This window comes from Idiotropiscis lumnitzeri, chromosome 9, assembly GCF_059441095.1.
Source record: "Idiotropiscis lumnitzeri isolate Australia: NSW breed Sydney's pygmy pipehorse chromosome 9, RoL_Ilum_1.0, whole genome shotgun sequence".
NCBI lineage: Eukaryota > Metazoa > Chordata > Actinopteri > Syngnathiformes > Syngnathidae > Idiotropiscis > Idiotropiscis lumnitzeri.
This window is the reverse complement of record NC_142399.1, coordinates 13,676,531-13,695,563: the sequence shown is the minus strand read 5'-3', so window position 1 is coordinate 13,695,563 and position 19,033 is coordinate 13,676,531. Positions and strand designations below refer to the sequence as shown.

Genomic DNA, 19,033 nt, shown 5'->3' with positions numbered 1-19,033 from the left:
TTTGTACTATTAGGTCAATCCAGTAAAATTTATTTATAATCCACAGACAGAGGAATGCATGATTTTCTGTTGTCTCCGGCAGCTGTTTTCAGGAGTGTTTTAAGAGTCATCTTGCAGAGGCTTGTCTGAAATATGAAGACGTGGTTCCCTTTATAATTGTGCACCAACAGTCGCCAAGAAAATTTATCAAGACCTCACAATCTCTCTTCACAGTTTGCAACATTTTAAAGAGGGGCGCCTATGAACCACTGCACATTGGATAAGAACTACCATATTGACTTTATTACATGTGCATTTGATCAGATGTAATAAAAGAAATGTTGAAAACGCTACCTCTATAAAGACAAGGGTATAATAGTTTGCAGTGGCTGTAATGCACATTTAAATTGCCCAATTTAGCTACAGGGTGGGTGAAAGGCAGTTCGGCAAAAAAAAAAAATGGTAATAAAAGCCTTATTGCTATTACAAATTTATTGAAACATATTACATTGTTTTACTGCATGGTAAAATGAAAGTAAAGATAAGACAATATAAGATGTTAAAAGAAAGTAAGATTCTATCTAAGATTGCGCCTGAACGGTCAAGTGACCAGCCATTTCAAAAGAAGGAATAAGATAATACAAAATCCCAATTACTGTTGTCTATTTATTCTATTTGTAATTACCAGTGATACTAAACAATCTTAAAAATCGATAAGCAATTCTTAATGCCTAGTTACTTTTCACCCATCCTGCATATCAGACAAAACCAAGATTACATTCGGACTGTCAGGTGTGTCTCACGTTGTGGCCACTGAATATGCGTACTTCTCTTACATCACATGCAAAAAATACAACTGATTAAAACAAATAACCAGGTAAAAACACTGTGAACCTTTATTGACAGCAGTATGTATACTTGTGCATATATCCATATATAACAGCGGACTTGACGCTGAAGCAGATTTTTAAAAAAAAGTCTAGATGTGAGTGCCTAGCATTCGTAGAAACATTACACTAACACAACGTATAAAACAATTTTATGAACAAAGGCATTTGATTCATGTAAAAACAACAAAGATAAAAAAGTGAAACATTTTTAGATAATCCTTCATTTACCAGGCACTTAAGTACTGGTGACCAGGAGTCACTCTTTTGACCATCGGTTTTTGTTCTTTGTGATAGCATTTCAGCTGCTTGGCTATGCACACACTGAGCTGGATCATCACAATGAACACATAGCAGAACTACCTTAGAGCTTCCCACTATAAACCAATATAAAACAACAAACAACACAGGACCTTCATTATAAATAAACAGGCACCTGCATCGAGAAAAAAGAATGATGTTTTAGGTGAAGTTAGTGCAAGGCCTCTGACATTATGTACACTGGTCCCTCTTTTGCAACATTGCACACAGAAACAAGTGGACCCAGAGGGGAACTGTGATCGGACCTCTGCAAGAAGTATGACGCAAGTTAAACATACTCGGGATGGATTCCTGCCATTTGGACACCATCACAACAAGTTAACATGTTACTGTGGTGCACTGAAAGCACCTCAAGGTTAATACAAGAACAAAAAAAACACACTCATTAAAATACAAAAAAAAAAACAAATCTCCATTGGAACAGTTTTATCATTTCTTGGGTGAATAGTAAAAAGATGCTTTTTTATTTGTTCATCATCATAATGCAGGCTCGTTTTTTTTTCTTTTAAACAAGTCCGCTGATGTTGCACATCACAAGTGTAACAGTTACACACCTTCATGCAAACAGCTGCACGTACTGGAGCTGATATAGTCCACAAAAACACACACACGTGCACACGCACTCGCACACTTGGAGCATCCGTATGGTTAGAGGTGAGAATGACGTTCCGGCTCACTGAGTGTACAGCTGACTGGAGGAGGGGTTCAAAGACAGACGTTTGTTTCGGCTACTCATCATGCATGTTTTGTTTGATAAGTTGTGCTGAGTTGGTTTGGATTTGAGCTGCTTGTGTGTGTGAGTGCGCGCACAAAATAGAGGCACCGCGTTCATAAAGAGTCTCCGAGTTCACAGAGACAGGAAGTTGAACTGGGCGGTCATCCATGTTGCGTTTAAGGCAAACGTAAACTCACGGCGTTACCCCCAAGTAAATAGTCATTCAGGAAAAAAAAAAATGTGAGTGCGCATCCACTGATATGGCAAACTCCTCAACACCCACGTTTTCTAAAATGTCTGAAATGCATATTTAAAACTCTTGTTCCCTGAAATGTCAGACGTTGGCTGTCTTTTTCGGAAAGGGGAAAGGGCGTTCCCCTCCTTGATGTCTCAGACTTTGCTGTCAGAGGGCGGCTCTCCCAGGCTGTGGACGATGTCGCTGAAGGAGGGGCGCTCCTTGAGACTGGGGGCCCAGCAGCTGACCATCAGCTTGTACATTTTGGAGGGGCATCCTTCTGGAGGGGGCAGCTTCAGCTTGCCATTCTGCAGGCCTGCAACGAGGAGGAGTAGTCACACACAGGGTGTTAGGTTTGGACTGCATTAGCTAACTAGTTGAATAGTCATCCATCCATTTTTATAGCGCTTGTCCTCTTAAATACAAGTAATGGACAATAAATAATTAAATCCATTTAATGATGTTTCTCACCTTGAAAACACAACAATAAAAAGTGTCGCATAGAATATGAAGATAGGTAGGACGAATATTTCTAATACTGACCTTCCAGCACTTCATTGTCTCCAAGTTTGGTGTACGGCATTTCCCCGTGGCTGAAGACCTCCCACATGAGCACTCCGAAGGCCCAAACATCAGACTTGGTGGAGAAGTCATCCTCAAAGACAGACTCTGACGGGAGCCAGCGCAGAGGGATCCATGCTTGTCTGTAGTGATGGTACTCACTGTGCACAGCACAAGGAAGCAGCACTGTGAGCAGTCAGGACACCTAAGGCAGCTTCTCAGTATGAACTCATCTGACCTTTTGTAAACGTCTTTGCTCAGACTGAGCGACGACACTTTGACGCGTCGCTGACTGCTGACTAGGCAGTTTCGGGCCGCCAAGTCTTTGTGAACGAAGCGGTGATTGGACAGATGCTCCATCCCATGAGCCACTTGGGCACAGATGGAAACCTGCCAAGAGGAAGGTTCAAGTCTTTATTTGATGTGGCGCCTGTGATGACCGTGTATGGTTGATGACAAAATATTGTGTACGAAACAGTAACGGTAAGATTTGATGTATAGCCAGGAAATTACGTTAACATTTTTTTATTGAATAGATAAAAAAAATATTTTGTGCAGTCATGAATAAAATCACTTTGCTTGACTGATGGTCATACTTCATTTTATTTTATGTTAGTGTATGGCCAAAATGGTGTACGTCTTTTATATAATTTATTTATTTCAAGATGGTGAAGTTCTACATGAAACTTTATGTTTTATTTTATTCAACTACTGTACCTTTAACTGATGATCATATCTAATTCATATTTATTTCATAATAATTTATAAGTTAGACTATGAGCTGTTTTTTTTTTTTTAACTTGCAAGTGGGAGCATTTGACAATGCAAATGTACTTGAATTTACAATATCCAAACGTAACAAAATGAAACATTGATTTATTTATTTTTTTGTCAGCTCGTTTCTTTCAAACTTTGCTTGGACAATCAAGTAGCAGTGGAAGACAATTTTGAAAGGCAGATTTAAGGATCTAATGTTAAGTTTCAAGGATAATTGGGGTCAAAAGTGAGTTCATCTTGAACACTTACTTTGGTCTTGGTGCTGATAGACTGAGATTTCACTTTGTCATCTTTGTTTTGGGAAATCCTCAGGAACTGCTTTAAATCTCCCTGGTTTGACAAAAACGAGAAGACGTTTAAACGCAAGTGCAGCGCAAAGTCCTCCTGAACCATCGACCGGCTTCCTACAGCCAGCGTACCAGGTCGTAGTATTCCAGGACCATGTAGTGGGGCTCGGCCTCTCTGCACAGTCCCACCAGGCGGACCACGTTGGGGTGGCTGAGCTTGCCGAACATTTCCGCTTCCCGCCGGAAGTCGAGCTGAAGCTGCTCGTCTCGAGTCTGGAGACTCTTCACCAGCACCACCGTTTCCTCCTCCCTCTCATCGATGCCCTTGGCTTTGGACAGCAGCACCTCGCCAAACTCTCCTTTGCCTGCATCGCAAGTCACAGTTTGCTAACCCCCTTGAAGGCTTGATTTCTTAAGCGTTTGCTTCCAGTAAGTGAACGTTACCTAAGGTAGTGATTGTCTGCAGGTTCGCTCGGGGGAAGTGCAGCTTGTCGCTGTTAACGTGGCTGTGGCGCTTCTCGGTTGTTGCCATGGTACCCATGTTGGTGAGTGCCACCTCCTCCTGGATCTCAGTGGTGGTGTGGCCATTTTGTTGAACAGCCCCCCCTTGAAATGAGTAAGAAAGAAAAGAATGTGGGAGATCAAACGAGTGCAGGCATCCAATTTGAAGATGTATGCATTCAACATTTGAATAAATGTAAAACCACGGTGAGTGTGAGAGTGTGGCATACAAGTACCACCCCAGCGTAAACATTTGTCACAACAAGAATCAATGCCTTTATTGCTTCAGGGCCGAATTACTCAAGGGAACACAATGTAATGAGATCCTTCATAATTAACACAAATTACAACATGGCTGAACATGTGAAAAGAAAACTTTCCATGTTAAGTTTCAACTGCTGCCAAAAGTGAAACCTGGATTAAAGCTGTGCTTTACTATGACAGTGTCCTCTTCACATCACATAGGATAGTTGCATAAACGTTCATGAGAAAGCAAATGAGAAAGAAAAAGACCCACGCAGATTATAATTATGAAAATCATTAGAAAATACTTTTCAGAAGTTTTCAGTAATATCCTTATTTAAAAAATAATTTTGTTTGCAAAACACATTATTGCAATGTCTTGATATGGAGAATTTGAGGGGTTTGCTCGCTGTAAGTGTTGCGGTTATGATACTAAAAATAAACTAATCAAATCATGAATGACATAAAAACTACAAAAAAATGTATTTCTCCAGAATTGAGCTTACCGTGTCAATTTACTCTTTTAGAGACTTTACGTTTTTCTCTGAAGTTCACAGAATGAACACAAGATGGCAGCAAACACCTTCCCTTATCAAGTCTGAAGACAACAAAGTTCTCAAACCTTTGTATGCCTGAACCCCAAGTAATCTTTTATTCTCTCAAAATGTGCAAGAGTTGTACCTCTATCATATTCTGTGAGGAAATTGATAATTAATACAACAAATTCAAACAACAACAGCCAAATATCAAGACTCCATATTCAAATGCAATACTTTATATCCTGTTTTGAGAAGCCCTGGCTTAATAAAACCAAAAAGGTCTAAATGTTTGTCTGTATTTAAGACTCATACCATTGAGACACTCCATCTCTGGCTCCTCTCCATCTGGATGCTTGTGCAGTCTTTTGGCGTTGCGCCTCTTTTTGCAGTAGAACATGAGGCCGAGCACCACGATGATGTACGCCACAGCCGCCCCCACAGACAGGCCGATGGTTTGAATCATCTTGTAGGGCGCTCTGTCCTCATCCTCGTCATGCGTCTGTGCTGGTTTATCTGTTGGGTGCAGACATCCAAGCGGCACATTAATAATGAATAAATCCAGTCCTTGAGTAGCCAATCTTTCATTTTGTCTGTGCAAAATGTCAAAATTCGTTTGTCTCTAAAGGATCTAATCTGCAACGTTGTTCTCTCACCTGGTAGAAATTGGGAAAGGAGAGTGTGACTTTATTTGAGCTTCTTTAAACGGACAATCTTAATGAAAGGGTAACAGTATATTTAAGGTTGAGACAACCCCCAAGAGACAAAACAGTATTAGATCCATCGCCTGCCCAGTTCCATCACCCCACTGACAGCTGAGCTGGAACAGAGGTAGTCTCTATGGTTATTAACTTGTCCAGGTGGATGACAGGAGGAGTGGGAAGGTTTAATGAACGCTTTCATCCAACACATGGAATTGTGCCTTGTGTCCACGGTGTGCGCCGAAGTAACTCACCTACGACATACAGCTGAGCCACACGGTCTTTGATGCTGCAGCTGTTGCCAGCCACACATGTATATCGGCCTGTGTCATCTGTTGTGACGTCTGCAATCACGAGGGAACCATTGGGCATCTTCTGGATCCTGTGAGAAGGGATAATAATTTTGAGGTCACAATAACCATTCGAGAGGATCCTGTTAAATTTTAATCGGTTGCATTCGGACCAACTCTAAATAAAAAAATAGATATAGGTAAATTGGGAAAGTTTGTGGATAATCGGGATGTGTATGGTAAATATAGCGGATTTGGCAGTCTGGGTGTGAAGGAGTGAGCTATTCATTCTTTGGAGGGAGTCTCAAAGTCTTCATAAGTCTCCTATTGCACCATAAGAAGTCAGGAGATTTGTTGTTCATCGCTTTTTGTTGTGAACAATTTCTAGGGGAAGAAGAAGTCACTAAATATTTCAAGTACTTAAATACAACCGAAAAGTCGGAATATTGGCAACAATTAGCCGCTCGCTTTGTTGCATACATCCATCACTGCGGTTATGAACTCTGTAGGCATGAGACAGAAGCACAATGTCTGAATGGTAGTAAGTGTTCTTATTGCACCGGTCAACACATTTTTTTTGGTTGTTTTTTTTTAATCAGATGAAAATTATGACGCATAGCTAGTTTAGCATCCTGCTTTTACACGTACGCAACAATAAGGATTTACAGCACCAAAACCGACCAGGATATTACCTTTGGCCGCATGACAAGGTAGTCTAGTGAAGGTAAAACATTTGAAAACTATGAAGAAAAACATTTCCGTAGTGGGAAGCTGAGGTTTCGTTGAACTGGACCTTATTTGTTGCCATCAATACAGAGTGTGTTCGGAAATACACTCTGATGCCCAAACACCTCTAAGAGTGTGTGTGTTCAGGGAGGCAGAAAAACCAATCAGCATCTTATATTTGAACTGTTTCAATCTGCATTGTCTGATGCACAACTTTCCAGGTAGAAAATGCGACTCCCTGTAGTGTTGCATTCAAACATTTCCTAGTTCATGGGCTGAAATTATGGATTTTTTATTTTTGGCAGTGGCATTCAGCATTTCACTTTTGGGACATTGCACAAGAGACTTAAAATATGGCAAGTGAACTTCTCTTTGCACAAGAAATACACGTTTGAAGACAAGAAATTCCAACCTATCAAATGACTATGTGCTTTACACTACAATTTTGAGTGTGGATACCAGCAAATATATAATACATGGGTGCAGAAAACAATGCTTTTGAAGGGCGATTTTAAGTGAGTGTGTGATATTCAAGGGCGTTGTTCTCGAGAACTTACATTTTTTTTTTCTGTATTAAAATTAACGCTCCATTGGCAACCCTCGTGAGGATGAGCGGCTCGGATAATGGATGGAAAGATATTTTTGCTATCACCAAGTGGTCACAAGTAATTATTATTTCACATTTGAAAACTTAACAGGTATTTTGAGACGCTGAAATCCAAACATATTGCATCACGATTTATACAAATGCTGAGTTTAAACGAGTTGTCCTGAGTTGATGATATTAGTTACCTTCTGTTCTTACTGATGTCCAGGGTCTTGTCTTTGACCATCCAGTGAATATGAGGCTCAGGATTGCCGGTGGCCTGGCAGTGGAGTATGGCCGTGTGGCCCTGGTACACAGTCGTATTCTCAGGCTCCACTTTAAAGCGAATGTACACTAACAGCGTATACGAAAAGGGACACAAAAGCACACACACAATACATTATCTTTACTCACCCTTTGTTCTCATGTGGGCACCAACTAAAAGGCTGTGGTAACTGTGGTTGCTCACAGTCACACTCTGCTGGCCAACTGTAATTCATTACCACATTGTAAAAAGGCCACCACCAGCCAGTAAATTCTGCCGCTTACAGAGAATGATCAATGAATGTTTCCTCATGAAAGTACCCTCGAAAATAGTGAAACCACAACCGCTTGCAACATGGGAGTGGTGACTTATGTGGTCATGCAAGTTTCTCTTCTAGCACAATGATGAATGAGCTTACCTGCCACTGTGAGGGACACCAAGGCTCTAATCTCCCCCTGGAGGCGATTGGAGGCGATGCAGGTGTAATTGCCCGCGTCACTGCGGGTGACTTTGGAGAAGTGAAGCTGGCCGTTTTTCTGCTCCACATGGGGTGGAAGGTCTCCTCCGTCTGCAGGGGGCGACAAAGGACAGAGGACAAGAGACATTAAAAATGAATGAGTTCGTCTTCATTTTACTCATACTACAGCCTCATTGCCAACAATAATTTATGACGCTCATCTGGTTTACAGCACTTTAGGCATCATCCACAATTGCTTAATTTATAGAGACTTAAAAGCATCTTCGATAGTGCATCTGTGAAGACGCCAGAGCACATTGGGAAAAAAAACCCCCCAAAGTTACATTTACTTCCATTTCTTGAACGCTTGTTAAGTGATACCAAGATAAACTGAGGCTATTTTGTTTATTATCCTCGTATTTACTTTTTCCATTTTGACATGAGCTGTGTATTAAGATCTTAGCGCACACCTGCTTTAGTCCAGCGGATGGTGGGACTTTCTCTGCCTTTCGCCGAGCACTGGATAGTGATCTCATTATCCAGCTCCAGGCACTGGGAGGGTTGTGGGGTTGGGGTGAACTTGAGCTTCTCTGAAACAAGTCAAAACAACACGCATACAAGTGTTACACACAGTTGACACAAAGCGGAAGTAGCAAAGCATGTCAAGCTGAATACGCGTTTCAAGCATTTTCAAAATCAATATTCAGCACCTTAAATCAGTGACAAATTTCATACTCAGACAATCATCATTAAACTATGTATTATGTTTACATTTTCTTTCTTAAAAAGCAGGAGAAATAAATTTAATGTACATGGTTGTAGATTAGTAGGATGCATCCATCATATTTCCATATTCAGTTTTTTTCCATTCATTCCGGACAAAAGACTGACTGGCTTTATGCAAACTCTAAGCACTTTCTGTACCTGACAAACACAACTTAAACTATTCAAGCACACCTGAATCCCTGCACTAAGTTCTCAAATACAAGCGAAAAGAAATGAAAAGTATCAGAGGCAAAGCATCCAGACATAACAATGACGTATCAGATCATCTGCAGAAGCATTCATCTTAGAGAAAAAAATGTAACAGTGGAGGTCAGACAAAAGCTGCTGTGTATGAGTCACGTTTAACACCTCCGTGGGTGTCCTCCAACTCTTCCTATTTTAAGAAACACGCACACACAAGCCCAAAGGCAAGACCACATTTGTTTTCGATTTTTTTTTCTGAGCACTGTATTACGGATCTCTTTTGGAATGACTTCGAACACATTGAGCTAAGATAAATCTCGCTGTCTTACCCAGCACGGTGACTCTGGCCTGGCCAGACAGTCGACCACCCACGGTTTTGGTCTCACAGCCGTACATCTGTCCGTCGTACACTTCTACACTGTTGATCCTCAGGGTGCCGTTCGGGAATAGTTTAAAACGGGAGTCCTGGCAAGGAAAATTTTAGACAAGCCCAGCTAAATTGTCTGAAAATGTGTATAACAATGTGAAAAAAATGAGGAGCTAAAACATTTTTTTCTGTATTTACTCTGTTACTGTATATTTTGACTACCTTATTATCAAAAATGTTCATCGAAATGGCAGCAGAGACATGACCAGAATTTTCCATGATAAATATTGTTTGGGGTCACAATTTATAAGGTAAACACATTTATGTTTAACAACCAACGTTTTGCAATATGCATCAAGTTAGATCAAAGAGGAAGTCAAACATACATCCCCCAAATGTCCACAGTTCTACAAAGGCCTAAAAAGGAGCCATCACACAGGCCAGTGTGGAACGCGACCATGACAACTGACCTCTGGTGTGATCATCATGTTGTTGCGAAGCCATGTGACCTCCGGTTCAGGAGTTGCTTTGGCGTTACAGTGCAGATAACCCGGTTTACCTTCTTCCAAACGACTGTCTTGGGGCCTTGTTACCCACACGGGGGCGGCTGCGGGAGAACACACGTGTATATCACATGAGCACAGACATTTTACAGTCCCTCTCACACGTACAGTATAATTGTAACAGCCAAGTAATCAACTGCATGACAGGACCTAGTTTGACTTAACACCACAATTTTCAGCGTATCTAAAAGAAATTCAAAAAGTTCTTGTGCTGTTCTGAGCTCAGCATCATTTATTCGTTTGTGAACCTTTGGTGGAGTAATTAAAATGATGTATTTATTTGTATCTGAGGTTAGAGCAGGTGTTTTGTAGATGTTGAAATTACTCGCAGCTTTTCAGTATGCTATCCTCTATGGATACACAGTAGTGTAAATCCAGTATAAGAAAAGTGTACTGAATCTCCCTTGAGTATTGACCAATTTCTTAAAAAAACAAACAAACAAAAAAAAACAATACAAATAATTATTAATAACTGTGTTATGCAATTGAGATTGTTTGGGACTCACTGGCCACAGTGAATGTAACTTCCTGTGTCCTGCGGCCTGCCTTGTTTTGAGCTATGCAGGTATAGACTCCAGAATCGCCCGCCTCCGTTGGACTGAAGACCAGATCTGAGCCATCCTGGTACACTCGTCCCTCTGTGGGCACCCGCTGACCTCCCCTCTCCCACCAGACTTCGGGCCGAGGCCGCCCCCGTGGGGCATTACAGGGGACCCGCTGCAGGGTGTCCGCTGTGAAAACCTTTGACATCTTGGACATCATGTCATCAATCTCTGTGGTGTGGAGAAGAAAGTCGAAGGGAACATAATGGTCAAATTACAGTAATTGGAATTTTTGTGGTCTTTTGATTTGATTTTGGAATAAAATCAAATAAAATAAAAAATTGTCATTGTTGAACCGCATACATATTTCAATTAAAAAAAATATAAATAATGCCAAAAGACAAAGAAATGTAACATTTCTTTTCACAAACATACAAATAGGAAAAAACAAATATTTGCAATTGTTATCCATAAAAATAGATGAACTTGTGTAACGTAAGCGTTGACAGATTTCAAGTATTTTAATAAAACTCAATCATCTCCCCCTAGTAATTCGGGAACAAAGGCAACAGTAGCAGACTGAGAATATAGGTTGTTTTAAATAAGGGAATTAAATTAAAAAGGGTCTTTGTGAGGTGAGCCATACCAAAGTTGGCAGCGGCTCGACAGTCAATGGAGTGAAATCTACAAAGACTCACAAGACCTCACTGCACTGTATGATACGTTAAGCGGTGTTTTTAACCATCATTAATACTTGATTGGCCAAGGAGACTCAAGTTGGTCACCGGGTTCCAACCTTTTACAGTCAATGATCAGAATCGGTTAATATGAACAGAGGAAAACGCACATATTTCAGCAGATGAAAGAGTGGCTGATCTGGGAAAGTAGGAGTTGGAGGTGGTGGCGGTGGGGGAGGGGGCTACGGGTGATTATTTGGGCTGTGAAATGAATGAGGTGGAAGTAGAACTATGATGGAGAGACTGTTTAAACTTGTCACCAAATAATGACTTCTATTGTGACACAAGCTCCTTTAATGCCTGCGGGGATTACCATCAGATTAGGTGAATTAAGGTATTTAAATGGAGCTGCGGTTCACTGGGCTAAAACTGCAGATGCAGTCGTATTTCATTTAACTGAAAAAATAGACGTTTGGGAGGGGAAAAAAAAAGGGCTCGGGCTAGTAAATGAAAGAAATTCTTGCGTTCAGCAAGTTCAAAATATTTGACTTGCTTGTGCTTGCAAGACAGTCTGATTAGGAGACAATTTAGCCTGACTTAACTGCAACAGTCATTTAAGTACTTTTTAGGAGGTACTGTTCAGAGCTCATATCTGACACTAGTATGGGCTCTATCGCATAATAGTTCTCATGTGTCTAGACAATGTTTTGACTGTCGTCTCTGCACTGTTGAGTCATGCAGTTTTTATTCTCAATCGATTTAATTCCAAAATTCAATTTTATTGGGTTGTCCCGATGCGATCACACGATCAGAAATCGGGGCCCGATCACATGATTGTCGTATCGAGTGAAAACGATCGGATTTTTAAATTTTCTTAATTTCTATTAGTCAAGAATAAAACATTTGAATTATTCACTTGATTTGAAACGCTTCTGATTTAGAGCCATATAAAAAGTATTATCTTGGTATACATTTGCTCAAAACATAATTAAGAATAAATGAGACAATTTGGATGGGGTCTTTTTTTTCTTCCTAAGAGCGTAGCATACCAGTCCTATTAAAACAGGATTCGGGATTGGCAGATCAGTATCATGTGAATTGGACTCAGGAAGGTGTGCAAAAAATGTCATAGGGACATCCCTTGTAATTTCAAATACTGCTACTCACCATACAGATTTTCATTGAAAGACACATTTTATTAGTATTGAATAAATAAACAAATAAGGTGAAGCAATTTATATGTACTAAACAATGTATCCAAGGTCTATCAATTGAAAATGTATTTTTAAATCTATTTGTAGTGAAAAATTGCTGATTGCCACATTCTTTGTAATACATGCCTTTCTCTACTACAATTATCCCAAGTAAATTATTAACTTTTTGCTGGTCATCGCAAAACCATTGTTTTTAGTTCAGCGGGATCTGATTATCTGAATGGTATAAATTCATAATCTCGCAAGGGAATGTCATCTGTTTTTCCATACTGCCTTCCATGTGATGTTATGATTACTAGCAAACGTGATAGGCAAAACACACAAAGACAAAGAAGTCAAGTGTTTCAGCATCGACAGAGTGCGGAAGATACAGCTGGGCCGGATATCGATAAGGAAATGTGATTATCTGGTGAGATATAGCTGTATGTGAAAGAGCCAACAAAAGGCAGAGTGTTATTGTACCCAACTGAAATGCTCTCAGATTACACATTGTGTTTAGGTGTTTATCTCCAAGCAGGACAACAGCTGCAAATGTGGATGTATGTGTGTCTACCTGCTATGAGTAGGGAAGCCTCATGTGTGACTTGGGAGCCGCTGACACCGCGGCCAACACACTTGTACAAGCCCGTGTTCCGGGGCTTGACCTGGGTGATGAGCAGTGACCCATTGGACAGCAGGAATATGCTGCAAAGAGAAACAAATCCCATATAAACGAACACATCCTCAGCTCAAATCATTCTTCTTTCAACCAGTGTTGCAGAATTGCCACCAGCAGCCCCACTGCACAGTGTAATGGGAGCAGGGGATCTGGCATGTTTCCTAAGCGAACTGATCCGGGGAAACATCTGGTGCGCCAAGTTAGTTGTAATTAAGGCAAATAAATTGCCTTTACACAACACACAGATAAGTGTCCTACATAGCAAGTTATTTTTAAAAAGTCTTGTGATGTTGGAGGCCCAGTTTGACCTCTTGCAGGCTAAACAGTAATTGAGTGGCGGTGACGGACAGGGTGAGAATTAATTTCAGGCTGACTGAGTGGCAGGAACACAACACACAGAAATAGTTTGGACAAAAGTATTGAGACGCATCTACAAACAGAAAGGAAAGATGCAAGTGGACCAACCTACCCACTACCAGCTTTCACTCACAAGGTAAGGCTTTCGACAAGAGGTGTGCAGGAGTGTCCCTGGAGGAATTTTTATTCCTTTCAACCAGAAGAACAAGCATTGTGGCAAAGTAATGGAACAAAAACTGGCTTTGGCAATAAACTTGTCCAGAATGTCTTCGCATGATGACGCATGATTTGAGAAAAAAAGAAAAGCCCCAAAATAATGTTTTTATGTAAAGTCAAAACTACTAAGTGGATCTGGGGTAGCTTGGAGAGGAAACTACATTATGTGTATGTGACAACAAGTCGGCCAGCATGTACAACTAGGTAAGGTTTTTTTTTTTTTTTTTAACTCATTAGCATATGTAATACATATAATTTACATCATTTGTCATAACGTACAGTGCCCATGTTTAATGCATTTCACAAAGAGCAGATCACAGTATGGAACTTTTTAAGTAACCCAGCACTGAACAGCCTGAAGTCTCATCACCGTACATCCCATCGTTACTTTAATGGAGCCTAGCGTCTTCCACTAAATGGTCCTGCCTGGTGAAACTTACCTTATCATAGCTTGCTAGATGCATTTATGGATGGAGTACAGTGCTAATGTAGTACATCAAATTAAGCAGATAGAAGTGGTATATTCAGAGGTGTGCTTATCACTACTTGACATTTTACCCGGGAGATGTGGAGGTTGACAACCCGAGTATCCAATAGAATGATTAATAGAAAAATTGATTCTAAAAAGATTTGTAATGGTGTCAGCCTGAATGGTAAGTTTGCCATTTCATAGTCCAGTTACAATATGTAGGGAGTACAGGTTAGCTCCTATTTAACGCCCTTAATGTATCCTGCAATGCATCATGAAAAGTATTGAACAACCGATGATCATCAAAAAAAACAATGATGCATTGCACTGATACAGATTTACTTTGCAGCTTCTGTTTCTGGGGTATTGATTGATTTTCGGCACAAGAAACATTCATGAGTTGTGGCTTGAAAATATATGTAATATTCGTAGAGCAACACATCACAACATGGATGGACATAGAGTGCTTTGTATTAAGTTCAAGCAATAAATTTCTAGACAGCACACTGTTGTTGTCTGCGCATCACCGGACTTGATAACATTGCTTCCCTTGTTCCTCAACGCTGGTACGAATCTATTTCGGATTGGGCTAGCCTAAGGGCACCGTTAACGTTGAACCCGGAAAATACATTCAGGTTAAAACAACATAATAATGTTGATATATTGTAATTAATAGTATGCCCAAGTAGTGCGTGAAAACTATTTTTCATTTGACTAATAAGTGAACAATATAGTCCACCCCTATGCTCTAGTGATTAGGGAGTAGGGGCGATAAGTGAATGATTGCCAACATAACCTCAGCGTGCTTCATATTCAAGAGAATACTGTCCCAGAAGTAGTTTGTCAGTGTCATCTCATCTCTCAGTTCAAAGAGCAGGGTAAAAAAACAAGCTCTGTGACTGGCTGTGTTTTTTTTGTTACAGAGAGGGAGGACTGAGGAGTGGAAGCGTATCATCACTGGCGAATATATTAAATATATCACCCAAGACAGCAGAAAATTTTCCATAGCAATATAAAGTACACACCGAGAAGCGTTTTCATATCTGTGCCTCCAGAGAAAAGGTTTTATACTTGCAAAATTGCCTCGCGGTCATGGTATTTATTTTTTTTATTATTATTGTGATTATGTTATGTAAAGTACATAAAGCAGGACTGGGTTCTTCTGCCCTAATCAATAAACATTAAACAGAGCACTTCACAGGCCTCAATTTTAACTGTTTGCAGGGATCCAAATGACTTTTTTTTTTTTTTAAACTTTTTACTAGGAGCAATGAGTCCCCTCTAACCTGAAATTTTACAGTCGCAAGTTGAACATGCAGACGCGCGCCTTCTAAAATGACTTGCGAAATCCATTTACTCCTTTTATTTACACAATATGACTTATAAATGACCAAAAGTGTAGCGCAGAAGTTTGTCAGCAAAAGACGCCACTTTTTAGGAACAGCGTGGAATATTCACAATGCTGAGTCACCACAACTTTGGTGACGTGATCATCTGTAAGCACACAATACAATGAATGTGGAGGTAATATTTCACACCATGTATGCCATGACATGACATGACTGATAAACAATCAGTGGGCGACATGAAGCCTCATTCATTCCCCATTTCAATTTCAATCTAAAAAGCTTACTCTGTTCAGAGTCAAAATTCAAAGACAGCTGCGGTGTCTCTGTGTGATGTTGGTGCGGTCTGTATAGCAAGCTTCAAATCAAGCAACTACACCAGTGAAATGTGTCCCATCTGCTCGATGTTGCGCAGCAAACCGTGAGAAACATAAACTGACCAGTAATTATTAAAGAACTTAAATCACCCAGCAGGAAATCTTTTTTCACAGCTGCCTGGAGGGTTGCCGTTTGACACACGTGATCGAAAGCTTACTCTGTGTTTATAGGGGACATGCAGGTAAGCTGATTGCAGCTTGAAAGTTTTTTCCACTCGCTGTGTGAACACTGGAGAGCTGCAAAGACGCTTATGATAGGCTGGAGAGAACACGCATGTTGAATTGAAGTAGAGCAAATTGCAAAGGAACTTTACAGCAATCTTATTTGAGTAATAACATTCCGTAATGTGCAATTCGTCCCGAGCTTGAGCTGCAAAGTAAAATGGAACCTGAAACTATGATTCCAGGGTTGCAGCTTATAGGTCTCAAGGGAATGCTCCACAGCTAGGCAGTAAAACAAGTAGAACTGATGCGTAAAAGATAGAATTTTGAGGTACGGCGAGGGAGCAATGAGGAAACAGCAGGACACGTTTCCATGAAAAAAAAAAACAAAAAAAAAAACGAGGATACAACAATAAAGATTTACCGAGTTTTGTTAACCAGCAGCTCACTTTCATGGTACCATTCCAGAACAGGAGGCGGCACGGCCGTGAACTGGCAGTGGAACATAGCTTCTTCATTCCTCAGAACCACCTGGTCCTCAGGAGTGACCACTGGTCGAGGAACGCTCTTATCTATAAAAGAGGTAGACAAACATCTCTGTGATTTTATCTGCAGGAATTAGACCATCAAGCACTATCGCATCTATGCACTTATTAAAAACTGCCAACAGCAGTGCGGGCCCTCAGGTGCTGGTATGTGTCAACACCTCAGGGGCCCTCAGGTAGACATCATAAGGTCATTGGATTTTTCATTGACCCGGGGTTAATCAAGAGCGTTGTTTTTATGGCAGCTGGAACACATAATGGGACTGACTGTTGTACAGGAGAACAATTCCGATACTCTAAGTCACAATTTGGTGTGCCATGTATATTTTCTTTTATTTTATTGAACACTGTGAACATAATTCAATAGCTCTTAATACCTACTTACAATATGAATGAACTTTTGAAACGAAACAGCAAATGGGCACCAGGCCTCTGGCAACTTGATTCCACAAATGTCTTCCACCGGGCACCTTTACTGACATGCTCAAAACAACCACGGAAAATGGATTCAACTCAAGTTCTCTGTTACTAGTAGGGAATCAAACCGTGCTTTTTCAATTTAGCTTCTTTCCCAAAGGTGTTGCTAATGGAAAATGTGCACATCACTTAGCGACAAGTGAGATATTTTGTATTAAAATTGCGTGGAAAAATGTTTCATTGGTACTGAGATTTTGAAGGGGGAGTCATTGGAAAATTAGATCCCCTGTAAGGAGTCCCTGGACCCCAGAATTTGGAGTAGCTCAGCTTAAGCGTACACCATTTAAAAAAAATGGGCTTAGCTGAGATGAAGAAGACAACACCACACCACCTGACCAAAAACATTTGACATTAAATGCACGTATTTATTCAATTCGTGGAGGTATTTTATTTATTTATTTTTTGTTAAAGACATTTGCTTTGTTCTAAGACTGAAGACGCCACAAACAAAAAAAAACATCACACAGTATGACTGGTAAAACATAAAATCTTGGCTCATCTACATGCTTCACTTGAGATGTTTTGAAACTCAGCGTCAGTTAAAAAAAAAGTCTGCAAGTAAGTACGACAGGGGAAGCCAGTAAGCCTTTTCACTGAGCAGGCATGATAGGAGAAAGAGATGATTTACGACAGCTCACAAATATATAATATTTAAACGTGTCCTTTTCATTTATTTATTTGTTTTTACATATTTAAAGAAAAAAAAGATGTGATCTCCCATATAACTGGATGATAATAACAGATTTACAGTGTGCATTTAAATCATATTACTGCCTGCAGCAAAATTTCCCAGTTGGCACATAAAAGAGGTTGAATTTGTAAAATTAAAGAGATCATGCTTCATTTCTGCTTTGCTATTTAGCCTGAAGTGAATTCAATTAAAGGCCACATTAGCCACCAGAGCACTCCCATTATGCACTTGGCCCACCCAAGAACTTGATGGCAAGTCTGTGACAGTGTGACTGCATTGAAAACCTACTGCTTGAATCTGTCAAAGGTGCCTCAAAGTGAAGCCCTATGGCAGGTGGTTATATGGTAACCGGAAACTCAGCAATTATTCATCCTTCCTCCACCCAGGTGCTAACATTACGTGAGTATCAGAGTGTGTGTTTGTGTGTGAGAGCGTGGGTGTGTTCTCGTATTACTACCTTCTTGATATATCAACCAGTAAAAACACCTTCAGTATAAGGACCAATGGACAACTTAGGACCAAAATGGTGGTCCTGGAAAGTAGGCATTTTATGGGTGGTCTCAAAAAGGTAACAAATACAAGAAGGTGTGTGTGGCTAATTAGTGTGATACAGGCATCAGGTTTCTCAGACAGATGTTGAATGTCCCGTACTTCTCTCTGTGGTGCACTGGAGATAAACCACACGTGTCATGCAAGCACACAAAATGGAGAAAAATCATGACAAGAGCCAGCAGAAATACAAATGCACTCAGGATGCATAACAGTATTCATCATTTAACAATAGAGTAAAGCAGATATACAGCGTATAAGCCTGCTAATGATAGTTTGCTCCATCGGCATTTATGATTTTATGCCTCCACGTGTACGGTGATCATCAAAAACTCAATTTCCTCTCCCTAGTCGCTCTCCATTAACAGCGCCTCTCAAAGCTTTATTTCATTACATGGACGCAAGAACGGTCAGAAAAAGCAAACTGTGTGAACCGACTTGTACGTACATAATGGACATAGAGCTCACCTATTATGTTGAGCGTGAAGTTAATGTTGCTGCAGACGTGGCCGGCTGCGTTCTTGGCGCAACAGTAGAACAGACCGTTGTCATCTGGAGTGGCGCTCTTGATTGTGAGGGTTCGTTCCTTGTTGTTGATTTGATGGCTCTTCTCTGTCAGTTTCACGCCATCTTTGAACCACTGGCAGGTCGGCCTGAGTGGAAAATGTGATAAATGGATGAGGGACAGGCGGTGAACAGGGAAGAAGAAAAAATAAATAATATGAGGCTAGGCTATAACAGAAGGCACTTTATTTTGTCTTGTACCATCCTTACAATAAAACAATGG

The 19,033-nt window shown here is 40.5% G+C and overlaps 1 protein-coding gene across 2 annotated transcripts in view; it reads right to left on the bottom strand.

The window, feature by feature from the left end:
* Nucleotides 1-849: 849 nt before the first annotated feature.
* ptk7b (protein tyrosine kinase 7b) overlaps nt 850-19,033 on the bottom strand; it is a 63,749-nt gene continuing 45,565 nt past the window's right edge. For both annotated transcript variants that reach the window (XM_088305481.1, XM_088305482.1), the window contains 17 exons: nt 18,715-18,899; nt 16,409-16,556; nt 12,953-13,083; nt 10,473-10,739; nt 9,874-10,010; nt 9,366-9,501; nt 8,538-8,657; nt 8,029-8,178; nt 7,552-7,699; nt 5,998-6,125; nt 5,358-5,558; nt 4,207-4,368; nt 3,895-4,127; nt 3,725-3,805; nt 2,937-3,088; nt 2,681-2,859; nt 850-2,453 (listed from right to left, as the gene is read on the bottom strand). In XM_088305481.1, coding sequence (XP_088161607.1) covers nt 2,293-2,453; nt 2,681-2,859; nt 2,937-3,088; nt 3,725-3,805; nt 3,895-4,127; nt 4,207-4,368; nt 5,358-5,558; nt 5,998-6,125; nt 7,552-7,699; nt 8,029-8,178; nt 8,538-8,657; nt 9,366-9,501; nt 9,874-10,010; nt 10,473-10,739; nt 12,953-13,083; nt 16,409-16,556; nt 18,715-18,899 — 2,719 coding nt within the window. In that variant the 3' untranslated portion in view covers nt 850-2,292. The remainder of the gene's footprint in view (nt 2,454-2,680; nt 2,860-2,936; nt 3,089-3,724; nt 3,806-3,894; nt 4,128-4,206; nt 4,369-5,357; nt 5,559-5,997; nt 6,126-7,551; nt 7,700-8,028; nt 8,179-8,537; nt 8,658-9,365; nt 9,502-9,873; nt 10,011-10,472; nt 10,740-12,952; nt 13,084-16,408; nt 16,557-18,714; nt 18,900-19,033) is intronic.